At 42.5% G+C, this 15,257-nt stretch overlaps 1 protein-coding gene across 1 annotated transcript in view; it reads left to right on the forward strand.

The window, feature by feature from the left end:
- Nucleotides 1–15,257, forward strand: part of PARD3B (par-3 family cell polarity regulator beta) — a 1,175,277-nt gene that overhangs the window by 940,318 nt on the left and 219,702 nt on the right. The window contains exon 19 of the mRNA XM_045296697.1: nt 4,761–4,856. Coding sequence (XP_045152632.1) covers nt 4,761–4,856 — 96 coding nt within the window. The remainder of the gene's footprint in view (nt 1–4,760; nt 4,857–15,257) is intronic.

The raw sequence follows: 15,257 nt of genomic DNA on the forward strand, positions 1-15,257 counted from the left end.
CGAAGAAAGCTGATGGTGCTCAGTTATCAAAAGACATAGCATCTGGGGTCTTAAAGACTTGAAGATAAACAAGCAGTCATGTAGCTGAGAAGCAACAAAGCCCACATGAAAGAAGCAGACCAGCCTGTGTGATCACAAGGTGTCGAAGGGATCAGGTATCAGGCATCAAAGAACAAAAAATCTATCATTGTGAATGAGGGGGAGTGCGGAGTTGAGACCCAAAGCCCATCTGTAGGCAACTGGACATCCTCTTACAGAAGCATCGCGGGGAGGAGACGAACCAGTGAGAGTGCAGTATAGCATCAATGAAGCACAACTTTGCTCCAGTTCTTTAATGCTTCCTCCCCTGCACTAACATGACCCTAATTCTACCTTACAAATCTGGCTAGACCATAGTATATTCACTGGTACAGCTAAGAGCTGGGAAACACAGGGAATCCAGGACAGATAAACCCCTCAGGACCAATACTGAGAGTAGTGATACCAGCAGGGGAAGGGGAAGGTGGGGGAGAAAGGGGGACTGATCACAATGATCTACATATAACTCCCTCCCTGGGGGGCGGACAACAGAAAAGTGGGTGACGGGAGACATTGGACAGTGTAAGACACGAACAAAATAATAATTTATCAATTATCGGGTTCATGAGGGAGGGAGGAAATAATGAGGAGCTGATACCAAAGGCTCAAGTAGAAAGCACCTGTTTTGAGAATGATGATGGCAACAAGTGTACAAATGTGCTTGACACAATGGATGGATGGATGGATTGTGATAAGAGTTGTACAAGCTCCCAATAAAATGATTTAAAAAGAAGAAAAAAAAGAGTTACAATCTCAGAAACCCACGGGGGCAGTTCTACCCTGCCCTACAGTATTGTTATGAGTCAGAACTTACTTGATGGCAGTGAGTATTTTTGAGTTTTGAGGGAATGCTAAAAGTTAACAACAAACTTGTGGTGGAGGAGGTACAGCTGAAATCCTTATGAGAAGTGAGGATGGCAAAACTTTGGATATATCATCAAGAGAAATCAGTCCCTGGACAAGGCTATTGTGCTGGGTATAGTATTCCAAGCAGGCTGCCATTGAGTTGGTATGGACTCCAGAGACCTCATGGACAGAGTTGAACTGTCTCTTTGAGTTTCTGAGAATTAGTAGGAGCAGATAACCTCAAATGTCTCCCTCGAAGCAGACAGTATGTTCAAACTGCTGACTGAGTTTATATTCAGTTTCCTTGATACATGTGAAAGTTGGACGTTGACCAAAGTAGACCAAAAAAGAATTGATGCATTTGAATCGTGGTACTGGAGAAGAAGGTTGAATGTACCGTGGACTGCCAAAAGGGCAAACCAATCTGTCTGGGAAGAATTGCAGCAAGGGTTCTCCTTAGAAACAAGGATGGCAAGAACTCATCTTACATGCTTTGGACATATTATCAGGAGAGACCATTTCCTGGAGAAGGACATCATGCCTGGTGAAGTGGAGGAGCAGCGAGAGAGAGGAAGGCCTCAACAAGAGGGATGGACACTGTGGCTGCAACAATGGGCTCAGGCAGAGGAACAATTAATGGTGAGGATGAGGCAGGACCATGCAGGGTTTCGTCCTGTTGCTCATAGGGTCACTGTGAGTGGGAACCAAGTCAGGGGCACCTAACAACCACTACAACATAGCAACCCTATAGGACAGAGTAGAAAAAGAACTGCCTCTGGGATTCTGAGGCCATAAATCTTTATGGGAATTAAAAACAAATAATCCTCACCTTTTTCCCACACAGTGGCTCTTGGATTCAACTGCAGTTTGTGATTAGCAGCTAACTGCATCACCTATTCTGGCAGCAGGGTCAGTGAAAAAGACCCTCAATTAGATGGATCCCATGGTTGCTGCAGCTCAAACATAGGACTGACTGTGAGGGTGGTGCAAGGCCAGGCAGCGTTTCATTCTGTGGTAGAGGAGTCAGAACCAATGTGATGGCACACATACATACAACACATATGCATACAGCACACATGCATACAACACACATGCATACAACAACATACCTATTTGTGGCATAGGCTGAATTGGCCATTATCGACAGTTCTTGCTAAGAAGACACTTTAAAATATCTTAGCCACGAGGAGAAAGAATCATGTATTGAGTGTGATCAGAAAGACCAAGACTTACTACAGGTTGAATTAATTTTACCCTTCAAAAACAAGACTGTTCCAGCTCAGAAAATCACAAATTTAGAAGACAATAAATAATGAAACAAGAAGCCTACTATCCACAGACCTTTGGCAACATTTTTGACCTCATTATTTCTAAGCATTTTAATCATTATTTCTAACTGTACTTCCACAGTTTTGAAAATTTTTACTGAATATCACTATACTCAATGATATTTGAAGGAAAAGTATTTATGCAATATACTAAGATATTAATTTCTCACATAAAGAAATTTCAAGCAATGTTGATCGGGAAGACTTTGTGGGGGGGCTCTCAAAAGCTATAAAATATATTCGTGGAAACACACATTAGTTAGGTATCTCCTGCTTTGAAAGATAAATGGAGCTTGGAGATATATGAACAAGTCTGAATTATATTTGCAAGTTAATATTCTTAGATTTCTGTCCGTGATTTTCCTTCTGTCTCCGATTCATTTTTACAAAGAGAGGCAGAAATGGAAGCTGCAGAGAAATGGGTTGGGGAAGACAAAGTCAGAGCTGATAGTTGGTCAGCTGGGGTTCCAAGGTTAGAGCGGACCCCCCAAAGAACTTCAGCTGAAGCGGAAGGAGATGGAGGGATAGCAATGGAGAGGAAGAGAAGGAAGAGGTTGCTAATTGAAATTGTAACTGTGAAATATTCAGAAGAGTGCACACTAGGAGGGCCGGCAGAATGCATTCTGTATTGTATTAACCGCAGGAATATGGTTCTTAGCAGTGACATCTTCCAGTTGTAAAACTCTGAGTGTCCACTTGACTAGCAATCCCTGGTCTGCACGGAAACACAATCCAGGGAGGAACAAATGTACACTGAGTCTTCTGGACTTCTGAACAAGACAGAAACGAGCTTATTTTGTGACTCTTGGGTGTGTCTTGTTGCTTCTATAGTACGTTTTTCTGTGTGCGGAAATTCTCTTCTCTGTGTTATATGTGAGACAAGCCAACTGAGTGAGTGATTATAATTTGAAAAATCTCCCTATGTTAGTATATGTTTGTGTGTATATAGTGTATATATATATACAGGATGTATGTGTATACAGTATACATACAGTATGCATATGTAGGTATAGCACATGCATATATTGTGTGTATATGTAGTATGCACACATGTATGTGTACAACCTCCATCTAAGTCTGTAGGTTGCTGCTGTCATTTTTGTTTGAGTTGGGTTGGTGCTGACTTGTGGAGCTCCAGTGTACAACAGAATGTACTAACTGATCACCCAGCATACACAGTCATTGGTGTCCCTGAGCTGGTTGTCTTAGTCGCTGTGAGGATTGAGTCCTTCCGACTTAGAGAGCTCATCTCCCAGCGTGATCTCAGACCACAGTACATTGTGAGCTGTAGGATTTCCATCAGCTAATTTTCAGTAGTGAGTTGCCAGGCTTTTCTCACTAGTCTGCCTCAGTATTGAAGTTCCAGTGAAACCTGCCCACCATGGGTGACCCTGCTGGTATTAAACCTACTTATGTCCTAGTTTCTCGCTTTATAGCAGCATAGCAGCCACCACATATGGCAGACTGTCAGACAGGAGTGGGTGAGATGACAGATAGTTGATTGATAAAGATGGACATACACATGCATATGTGTCATTGTTAAAATTTGCTACTATTTGATAAGTTACAATGAACAATTGAGATTGCCGTCGATTTGACAAGAAAATGCTCACCCGAACTGCAGAATATGCCTAATGGAGTGATTTCTCCCTGAACCCTACCCCCGCCCCTCCACTGGCTATCAAATTAGCAGAGCGCTTAGCTGTCCTTTGCTTTCCTGTTTGTTGGTACTAAGACCATAGATTTCTTTCGGGAAATTATATAATGAAAAAATACCTGTCGTTTAGAAATATCTCAAAGTAACCCTTTAATCTCCCTTTTAATTTCATCTCAACTGTGTAGCTTTTCATATCGCTAAAAGGGCGAAGGAAACCCGGTGTCTTTCAAAACAGTCACTCTGCGCCAGGCACTGAGGAGTGAGCACAGCGCCCTCTCATCAGACTGCAGTGTGGTTAGAAGAAGGCAGTGTTAGCGATCATACAGTGCTTGGTCCCAGCCCTGCCCTAAACCTGCTGGGTGGTCTAAGTGAACTTGGAGACCTCAAGGAGCTTTGGTTTTTCCCTCAGAAAACAAGAACATTGGGTTAGGTATTCTACAAGGCCCCTAACAGCACCATCATTCTATAACCCTGTGGTTTCAGTCTGAAATCTCACGCCACATGGAGCTTGGAAACCTAGTTAGGAGCCTGGTCAGGTTTTATGTTATATATGGATGGCACGTTATATGTTGACGATAACCTTCCAGTGTTTTACTCTCTACTGGTTAGAGAGAATTAGTATTTTAGTCACATGACATTGTGCTTCTTGCCCAGTAACTACCCAAGTGGATGGGAATCAGGGGAAGGCAAAGGGGACTGTAGTAGCCACATGCCTTTTCTGTTCTCAGGACCGATTTTACACTGGCTACTGCTGTCATTCCTTGGAATCAAGGCTGGTGTTCTCGGGAGTTCACCTCACAGTGGAAGAGGGCTGTTGGTTCACAGCCACCTTCTCCGTTCTGTTTCCCTAGATTTCGGAAGAAGCGAGAGGACAAGGACGGGAAGGCTGAGCAGAAAGGCGCCCTGAAGCAGGAGGAGCTGCAGAAAACGCAGGACGAGCGGGAGAGGTGAGGCGCGCCGCTGAGCCCCTTACTCATGTGCACCCACCGTCTGTGTTTAGTGCGTCTGTGTTTAGTGCGTTGTTGCCACCTTCAGCTGGAGATGGTTCAGAAGCCCAGAGGTCGTGTGATATAAAAGGAGCCTGCCCCTTTCTGAGAATGTCGACTCTGTTTTGAGACAAGATTAAGGGCAGGTTTTTCGCCGGTCAGTATTTAAAGTTGCGTCATGCGCTGCCCCTAATTTCAACCACAGTGCTGTGCGTTGCCCTGTGCTTTTCATGATGAGCTTTGCAGTTTGGGTTTCTAGAGGTCGTTTTTATATTGATATGTAGAATCATCAGATGTCCACAGTCTGTTCCTAATTTTCGATAAGCTGGTGAATGACTCCTTCACTAGATCCTGCTAATTCCATGTGGGTCCTGTGATTTGAGGAGGGCATGTACTTCTTCTTCTTCTTTTTCAAACCAGTCTTTTAGTAGGCTATCGGCAAGCTGAACAGTGCAAGGTACATAGCCCATCTGCTGGAGGGCCGTTTCCATTTACTGAAGTAATGGCCATTTGCGAGAGCTGATGTCTCCTGTTTGAGGAGCTTACTGTTCCATTTGGACGAGAGGTCCTTCACATGTCTTTGATGTGAACTCTGGCACTTATGCCGACGGCACGTGGAAATGGCTGATTTTGAAGCTCGTAATTGAACATTCAGATTTTCCGTGAAAATTCTTCCCCTTCGCAACTAAATGAAGCTTGGGGAAGGATGGAGATTCTGATGAAACTAGCATAAACTTTTAAGTATTCATCCTGTCTTTATCAAAAATGCTATCAAATGTATTCATCTTTCCACTTATTCACCCCCTGATACCTTGCAGTCTGTAAGGAACCAGTCTATTGTTTAGTTCCATACACAAGTATATGTCCTAAGAAAACTGTATAACGTTTATACTCAAGTGTAAGCCAGCCTGAAGATCAGCGGAGGCACCTACTTTTACCACAAAAACTGCATTAAAAATGTGCTAAAAAACAGCTTATACACGAGTATGTTTGGCACTAATTCATTCTATCTGTTAGCACACTGCAGCCCAATAGTATCTCCCACTAACCATTGACCCTCTCTTCAACTGGGCTCTCTAGAGGAGCAAAACCATTGAAGTGTGTAGACAGGCAGGCAGAATGACTGACAGACAGACTTACATACAGATAGAGAATTAGGGGCTTCAAAAGGTCTGTGGGGAAATTCCATTGTCTTTTCATTCCATTTCCCATGAACTCTTGGAAGGCCCCTTGTGTGTATCTATACACATATATGCATACACACATTTTATATATATATTTGCTCCCACAGTTGTGGAGGCTGGCAAATCCCAAATCTGTGAGTCAGACATCAGGCTAGGGGCTTCCCCTGATGAGCACACAATCAGCCGGTCAGACAGCAAGCTGCTGGCTCACATCCCATTACCCAGAGTTGGGATGATGACAAGTAAAGACAGGATTGAAAAACATGACTTCCTAGAAGGACTCTTACCTTACATCAGATCACAAAATGGAGGATAATTATATAATAACGAGCATGGTGGCCTAGTCAATTTGATATGTAGAATGCTACATCATAGACCCTTTCTTAGAGTCCATCCCATTGAGAAGGTTGACATTGTCAACAGTGAGGAAGAGTCTATTTCATCCTTTTTCACCGTTGAGAGGTTGGTACGCTCAGCTCCAGGGTCAGGGGAGAAGGTCAAAGGAAACCCAAGTGTTCTATCTGCATTGTTGCTGACTGGCCATCTGACAGAACTGCCCTCCACATAAGAGAGATGCATTCTCCACCCAAGCTGAAGATTCAGTAATCCTGCAATGCAAAATGTAATTCGGGCTCCGATTTTAATGCATGTATTGGCAAGGACATCTCCGTGGTGAGCCTGCATCGTAGATCTTTGCTGCTGCCCTGACGCTGCATCTCATGCCTCGTCTTCAGGAAATGGAGCTGTTTGCTCCAATGCGGACTTCACATTTCCGCAGCTCAAAATACTTCTTTCTTCGGTATGGAAGGGGGACTGAAGAAAGAAGGGGGGAAAATACCTCTTCAGTACTGGGGAACTGTGTGCCAGCTAGAAAATTGATAACCCATAAAATCAAGTGGATTGTCTTTAAGCAAGGGTTCATTTCCTTTCTGGTTTTGCCTTTAGAAAGTGGTGCCTGAGGGAGTTTGGTTCTTAAAAGCTGGCCTGTAAATTTGCCTCCACTGGCTATATAGGCTTCAGGTCCAATTTTCTTAAAATATGTCTGGTCAAACTACTGAAAGAACTGTGCTATTAGCTTCCACTCAGGCCACTTCGTGCACGTGGACACATGAAACACATCTGATACGGGTTTCCTAGAGAAAACATTGTCTGAATCGTGTGTGAGGCAGGAAGAAGTTGGAGGAGTTGATTTTATGATTGAGTACTCTAGAATTAATGACCAGGGGCATTTCAACAATTTAGGGGCTGAGGGCCATGGAAATTGGAGGTGGAGGCTGAGCATCTGGCTTGGTGCCCAACCCTGGAGTCTCGTTTCTTGGCTTACCATCATCCGAAGGAAACCAATTCACAATGTCCCAAAGAACTCGGCAAGTGTGTCAGTCTTCCTGACGTATCCACAGGAGGGACCCGGGATAAAATAAGAGAGCATATGTAAAAGCTCACGGAATTGTTGTTTTCCTTATTATATTTTTAAAATACTTTCTTAAAATGATTGAAGCCATTCTACTGCTTCTTTGTTCCAACTTAACGGTGATAGCTATCCAATCATTTATCAATAACATAGCTCCTCTGGAAAGGAGTGCGAGCACTGAAATAAAACAAATACCGCACCGTCCTGTAGCCAGCCCTTACCGTTCACAAGAACCAAGAGAGAAACTTTCAAGAAGTTTGTGAGCCAGTTGTGAACCCATTGGAGTCTGAAATGGGCTTTGAGGGGAGTCTTCATAGCACAAAATTTGGCAAATGCATTAAGTAGGATTTTCCCCTCAAAGAGCCAGTTTACCAACACCCCATTATGGACTATACAACTGTTTTTTCATCTTTAGCCTGGAAGAAACTAAATAAAGTAGTAATAGTAATAATAATAATAATCGCTAGGAGTCGTAACCCCCTTGATGGCATCTGACAACAACATCCAATACTGTTCATTACAGTCAAACCATATGAATTCGTACAGAGCCCTGTCTCCAGTTGTGGTCATGGGCCACATGCGTCAGAATAAATCATTTGAGGAGCTTGTTCAAGACTCATGTGCGACTTGCCAAATCAGAACTGTAGGAATCGAAACCCAGAAACCTATCTTTATTTAATAGGCAAGCTCAAGATGACTCTTCTGATTTGGAGAGAGGTGATTTGGCTGAAACATTAGACATTCGATTATACATTTTTTAATGAATGAAAACCATTTTTTTCCTACAGAGGACTGAATCAGCTTGTCTATAAATATGGTCAACTTTCCTCCTGTGCCCTTTCTGAATTATCCTAGCTCTGGTGCTCACTTACATAAAGAAATGGGGGACTCTGCCCCCTTGGGACTCTCCACACATATCCCACAAAAATTACAAAAGCAATGACGACAAGTTCTTGAAAATGTTACAAACATAAAACTGTTTAAATGAGGTCATTAAAATGGTGCGTCATCTTCCCACAACCCATCAGCGCTCCCAGTGTGCTTCCGCCTTTGGTCCTGAACATGGAATGCCCTTGGCAGCGTGGGGCCCCTGCCGTGGTGCGCCTTACTCTTTCCACAGCACTGTATTGTGCACACTGCCTGTAGCAGTAAAGGTTTAAAAATGTCCATTTTGATAACTGCTTAGTATACTGTGAGCTCAATATATCTTACAGTCTGTATCTGTTGTTGAATTTGTCTCCAGTTTTTCCTTTTCCAAAGAATGCTATGTTCAGCAGCTACAGATTACCCCTCATAAATCACAGCATTCCCTTTGAAGGTTCCATGTTCTTGTGTTTTACCCCAGATCAGTGCACCGCACACTCCGGCATGTAAGGTTGCATTGTTCCTCTTCGTCTGCTGCATCATGTTCCTCATGACTTCGATATACCTTTAACATGCATCACGCAACATCGAACTTCTGGTGTGGAACTCTGTTAGTGCTGGGTGTGTTCCTAGCCAGTTAGGAAATATGTGAGAAAGATGGCGTTACTAACTTAGGTTGGAAAATGTTCTAGCACCCTAGCCAGTTATTTATTCTTCATGGGACGAGTTTTGTCTCAGTCCCAGAGGACATTTGGGTATAGCTGGAGATGGTTTTTGTTGTTACAATTGGGGCTGAAGGACCCTCGTGTCAACTACCTGGAGCGCTGGTGGTGGAGTAGGTACCAGCTGCTCCGGGGAGAAAGAAGGGGCTTTCCGCTGCCATCGAGGTTGATGGTCTCCGAAACCCACAGAGGTGATTCTCCTCTGCCTACGGAGTGGCTGTGAGTCAAAATCGCCTGGACAGCAGGGAGAGCAAGAGCCATCGATTGACAGTTGGAAACCACGAGCTGCTCCTAGGGAAGAAGATTCGGCTTTCTGCTCCTGTAAAGCTTTACAACCTCAGAAGCCCAAAAGGACACGTCTATTCCATTTTATACCCTGTTTCCCTGAAAATAAGACAGGGTCATATTAATTTTTACTCCCAAAGATGCGCTAGGTCTTATTTTCAGGGGATATCTTATTTTTCCATGAAGAAGAATACGGTACACATTTATTGTTGAACAACAAAAAAGGAAATTTATTACCTGTATACGGTACGGTAGTAGTTGTCATCACAAACCAGCATAACCAGACAAACTGTGAATCCTACAGTATCAAGAACTTCTTGTTACTACCATTATTTCCATGTACAACTATCTATGGTACATTTACTCATAATCTGTGATACATTTACTCACACTTCCTGTCTGCTCCGGCTGCACTGGGGTCAACAGTGAGCTGTGCGGCAGCGCCCGCCGCTACGGTCCAGAGTCCAAAGTTATGGTAGCTGCGGGGGGCCTTATTATCGGGGAGGCCTTATGTTCGGGGAGGTCTTATTTTCGGGGATCCCTTATATTTCAGCAAGAGGCGAAACTGTAAGTAGGTCTTATTTTCAGGGGATGTCTTACTTTCGGGGAAACATGGTAGAGAGGATCTCTGATTCAAAATTGGCTCAATAGTAGTGAGTTTTGTTTTTTAATTTGCTGGCAACGACTGGGTAGAGAGGAGCCCCTGGTTGCATATTGGTTACGTGTTGGGATGCTTACCATACAGTCGGCTGTTCAAAACCACCAGCTGCTCCTTGGGGGAAGGGTGGGGCTTTCTACTCCGATAAGGAGTTGCAGGTTCAGCACCCCACAGGAGTCCGTCCACCCTGTCCTGTAAGACAGCTATGCGTCGGCATCGATTTGATGGCAGTGAGTTTCTTTTTGTGTGTTTTTGTGCATTGGGCAGAAGCTAGGGGTGCTAGAAAACATCTTCAGAGGCGCAGGCTAGCCCTCTCCTGCCCCCACAGTGAATGATCTAACCCCACATGGCAGCAAGTCAGAGGTTGAGAAGTTGTGTTCCTGTCTCTAGATTCCTAACCAACAGAATTGCATTGTCTCATAGTTCTCTGTGCATGAAGTACAGAAATATATACCAGATGACAGAACTAAGAGTTTTAACTATTTGAAAAACTGCACCCCAAAATTACAGATTAATATTCCATCCATATAAGCTTATGAGAAAAAAAGGTTTTCTTAAAAACAAAACAAAATAAAATGTTTAATCCTGGCCTGCTCAACATGTCTGTCCGTGATGGTGACCTGTTGCTCAGACTGAATGCCAAGAAGCCGCAGGGGTTGCTAAGACATCCACTGACAGAATCATCTGGAACTATGAGCTAACTCAAACAGAAAGAAACTTAATAGGAATAAATGTAAAGTCTTACTTTGGGTCCAAAAAATGAACTGTACAAACACCGGATATGGAAGATTTGACTTAATACCAAATATATGAAAATTTGCCTGATGGTTTTGGTTGAGGGTAAGTCTAGCATGAGTCAACATGAGGAACACGCCTGCCAAGAACTTAATTCCATCCGAGGCTACATTATTGTAAATGCATGTGCAAGACAAGAGAGGAAGCCATAATTCCTGTTTTAAACTGCTCACATCACACCTGGCAGATCCTGTGCCTGGCTCCCACTCCATTAATGGAGGCACTAAATCCATGTCCTAAGAACAGCGTTGAAGCACCTGAGATGCATAGCTGGGAGAGAGAGTCAAGACCGAACCGATTTCCTATTCTCGAAGTTTTGTTACATAGAAGAGGGATTCACTCTATATTATGGTATCCATTTTGTTCTGTTCTACTGTCTCCTTCATTCACTCACTTTCTGAAGACACTAATGGGGCTTTCTTTCCGGAGAGGTAGCTTTCAGCTTCACGGAAGAGAAAATGCCCTACCCCTGAGAGTGCCTGGTGAAACACCGAGTTTGTTGACACTGGCTAGATCTAAAAAGAGGCTGGCTAAATTGTCCTACTAGCCAGTGAGTATAATCCCTTAACCATTGCCATATTATCTTCATTGTCTTAACTATCCCTATGTATATTCAAATACGTTATTAGAGAAATGAGTCCGTTGTCCTGGCTGTTGTGTCAGTCCATCTCATTGTCTTTATCTAGTGACCAGGGCTGTGCCCAAAGTAAGCAAGTGAAAGTCTCTCCATCCGCACTTGTAAGGAACATTCAGGTTCTTTTGGAAGTCCACATGGTAAACATTGTTCTTTGTTGCCACATAGAAGTAAATAAAGTAGAAGCAACTTCTGTGCCATAGGGCTTACACGTTGGGCTGCTAATGCAAGGTCAGCAGTTCCAAACTACTAGCTGCTTCTCGGGAGAAAGACAGTGCTTTCTACTCCAGTAGAGCTACAGTCTGTGCACCTTAATGGGGGCAGGTCTACACTGTCTTATAGGGATTCTCTGAGTTGGCATTGATTTGATGGCAGTGGGTTTGTGTTGGATTCTGGCCTTTCATGAACTTGCCTTGACTTTGATTCATGGTAGTGTATGCATCATTCCTTTCTAAGTCTACAAGCCCAAGTCTCTTCTCAAGTTTGTGTAGTAGAATTTTTGTAGTCTTATATTTGACTTTCTGAGCCGCTGATGGCGCCCCATTCTTGACAGAAGTCAAATGGTTCATTTCAGTGAAGCCCTGCTTTAAATAACTCATTTTTATCATACTTCAGTTGGAACCATAGCAGGTTCCAAAGATCTATTTGTCTTTACTAAAGGATGAACCCAATATTATATTCAAACATTATTTTTCCTGGAATATTTATCGAGCTAAATTAACTTAGCATTTTCCAAACTGATTATAAAAATTAATAAATTTTTATATGAGCTGGATGAGCAAAATTAATAAATTTTTATATGAGCAAAAAAGAGCTGAAAGTAAGAGATTGTCTTATAAGTCAATGAACATATTTTTTATTCTAAAACTTTCACTTAAGTTTATAAAACTACACAAAGTGTGAAACTAAGAAGTTCTTAAAACGATAGAGAACCTAATTATATGAATGTTGTACGTACATATTTAATGCCTTCACAAGAATCAGGTAGAGATTGGCTTAAAAACATATGTTCCTCCCATCTATTTAGGTTTGTTTGTTTGTTTGTTTGTTTTTTCTGGGAGGAAAAATCTCCATTGTCAACAAACACTGTTTCTATCAAAGTCCGCAGTCAAAACCAGTTACTGTGGAGTCCGTTCTAATCGACGGGGACCCCACAAGTGGCCAAGCAGGACGGCGCTCAGGGTGTTCACGGCTACGAAACACAGCGCCAGGCTTTCCTTGCAAATCCCTTCTAGTGGTGAGGAGATGAGCACTCAACCAGCGCTTCTCAACCTGTGGGTCGTTCGACCCCCAAAGAGGGTCGCCCGATTCATCACAGTAGCAAAATGACAGTGATGAAGTAGCAACGAAAATAATGTCATGGCTGGGGAGGTCACCACAACATGAGGAGCTCTCTTAAAGGGTCGCGGCATGGGGAAGGTTGGGAACCACTGACTTAAACATTTGCACCAGCTCAGGACCCTGAAGTCCCATATTAAGGACCCTGAAATGAAAATTCAGTAAATAAAACACTTGACTAAAATTGAAAAATATATATATATATTTTTAACGATGCACTCCAAGCTCTTCTAGCCGCTCTTTTCCCATGTTAGACTGGACTTGGGCAAGGGGAGCCCATGTCCTGCGCGGACGAAGCATTGTCCTCGTAGAGCTTCTTAGAACCTTCGTGGGACACAGGAGATCCTGGATGGCGCTGGTGCGGCTGCGTGAAGAGGCAGCCAATCCAGCTTCAGCACTGAGAAGTACGGAAACATGCGGCTCTTATTTTCAGCAACTGGCCTGAACAGAATGCTTAAGTGAGAGTGAAACTAAGATTTAAGGAAGTTAATCGGTTTCAGTGTCTGAATTCAAGGTTCTTAGTTTTCGTTGCTCTTAGGAAGCCTTCCAAGAACTGCAGAGGCCTCTCCTCTGCCTTATCAGCTGCACAGCTTGTGGCCTGTTCCCTTCGTTTAAATCAATACATGTGTTTTTGATATTTGGCAAACTGAGATTTAATTATGCAGCTGCAAGTTCCCCACATAAACGAAATGCATCTTAGAGAAATGAAAACATTCAGAAACCATTTATGGTTGGAGAATACAAGTGGGTGAAAATCTATTCCCAGCCTCTCAGCGTTTTATTTAATTATGGAGAATTTTTATGTTACTGGAAATTGAAATGAAAACCAGAATAAGGCTAGAGTTTATCCAACATTTGTTCATACCATAAAATGAAGATCTTTATTGTATCCTAAGAAGGAGAAGGAACATTTTCATTCTGAATTAATATGTTAGTTGTAACCTACATCCGTATCATCCTCCTAAATACATAAAGCAACAGATGAATGGGTAAAATTTTGTTGTTAGCATATCTTAAAAAGAGTGTGTGTTTTATTAAAGAAACCAGAAGGTTAATTACTTTAATTTGCCAAGTGACTCTCAATAATTAATTATTTACTGAACTTAAACTTTGGCACTACTTAAACTGTTGAAAACACTCATGTTTTGGCATGATTATATACAAGTGATTAATTCAGCATGGTTTCACTCATTGCTGAATATTCCTGTCTTTTGCAGTAAAATTTGCTAGGTCCTGTGGTTTGGGCAAAATAAAATGTTGGAATAATTCCCAGTTTTAATAGTCCCCATTTATTATTAGCACTGAACCCTGATCAGTTCATGGACTGGATTATATTCCAGTTTTTCAAAATGCCCCAAATTTATGGCTCCCTTAGAATCTTGATAAAAATATGTGTTTGAATAAGGCTCTGGTTGGCTAAAAGAGATCCAGTTAATTACTTTTAGATCCTTATTAGATCATCACTGCATGGAAGTTATGAAAAATATTGCGAGATGGTGTTTCTCAGGACACAGCCCTGTTCTCGCTTTCTGCTGACAGAAGGAAGCTATCAGATTTCTGGGTTTTATAGTACAGAGCGTCTCAGCGAAGGACCTGGGCGGTGCTGCATCCCAGGGATTACTGAGCATGCTGCCTTAGGGCAAGGAAACCGCTTTTCTCCCAGATAAGAATTAAAGAGGGGGCACTATGAGGGAGGAAGAAAGAAAAATAGACGGCACCGTGACTCTGCACCTGCCAATCTCTTGTTCAGGGGCCATCTTCCAAGACTCCCTTCTCTTCCAAAGGGGTGAAAGAGTGAGCTGCAGAGGGATGCTGGTGGCTTTAATATATGTGCATTTGTTTGATCTCTAACACCCATCTGCTCCGAAATGCTTGCGGTCACCAACAAAATTTGGCACCTTCCTCTATTCCTGTAGACAAGAGATGGGAACACCTACATCCTAATGCTATGCCAGCATTTTTTATGAGTCCAATCCCTTTATGGAACTTGAATCAATATTAGAAGTGCTGTATTAGCAACTACTTGTGAGCTGAGCGGGATGAATACATAAAATGAATCACTTGGCTGGCATGCTTTCCAACAGTCATTTAGACAAACTTCTAAGATTATTAAAGCACCCCAGCTCTTTTTTACAAAAAGACAGTGTTTTAAAGGCTCTTATATTCAAATACCTTGGCGTGACATAGAAGGTTGTTTGCAATCGTAGTACTGTTGAAATGCATTCCCAAAAGGAATGATCCTACGCTACCTAGAAGGAGTCCCCAGAAGTATTTAGAATGTGTGATCTGATGAAGAGTTGTAAAGCAACTCTACTTTCTAATCCTGAATATTTGTTTTTACTACACACATATTATATAGATTGATATACACATACATACATATATAATCAGTGTAATCATTAAAGTTTGCTAATTCCATAGATAGTATGCCAATCATAAATGCAGATATATTTGGTTTAAGGGAGATTATG

The sequence above is a fragment of the Echinops telfairi genome, unplaced genomic scaffold (assembly GCF_000313985.2).
Source record: "Echinops telfairi isolate 266 unplaced genomic scaffold, ASM31398v2 ScPeMD7_3;HRSCAF=10, whole genome shotgun sequence".
NCBI lineage: Eukaryota > Metazoa > Chordata > Mammalia > Afrosoricida > Tenrecidae > Echinops > Echinops telfairi.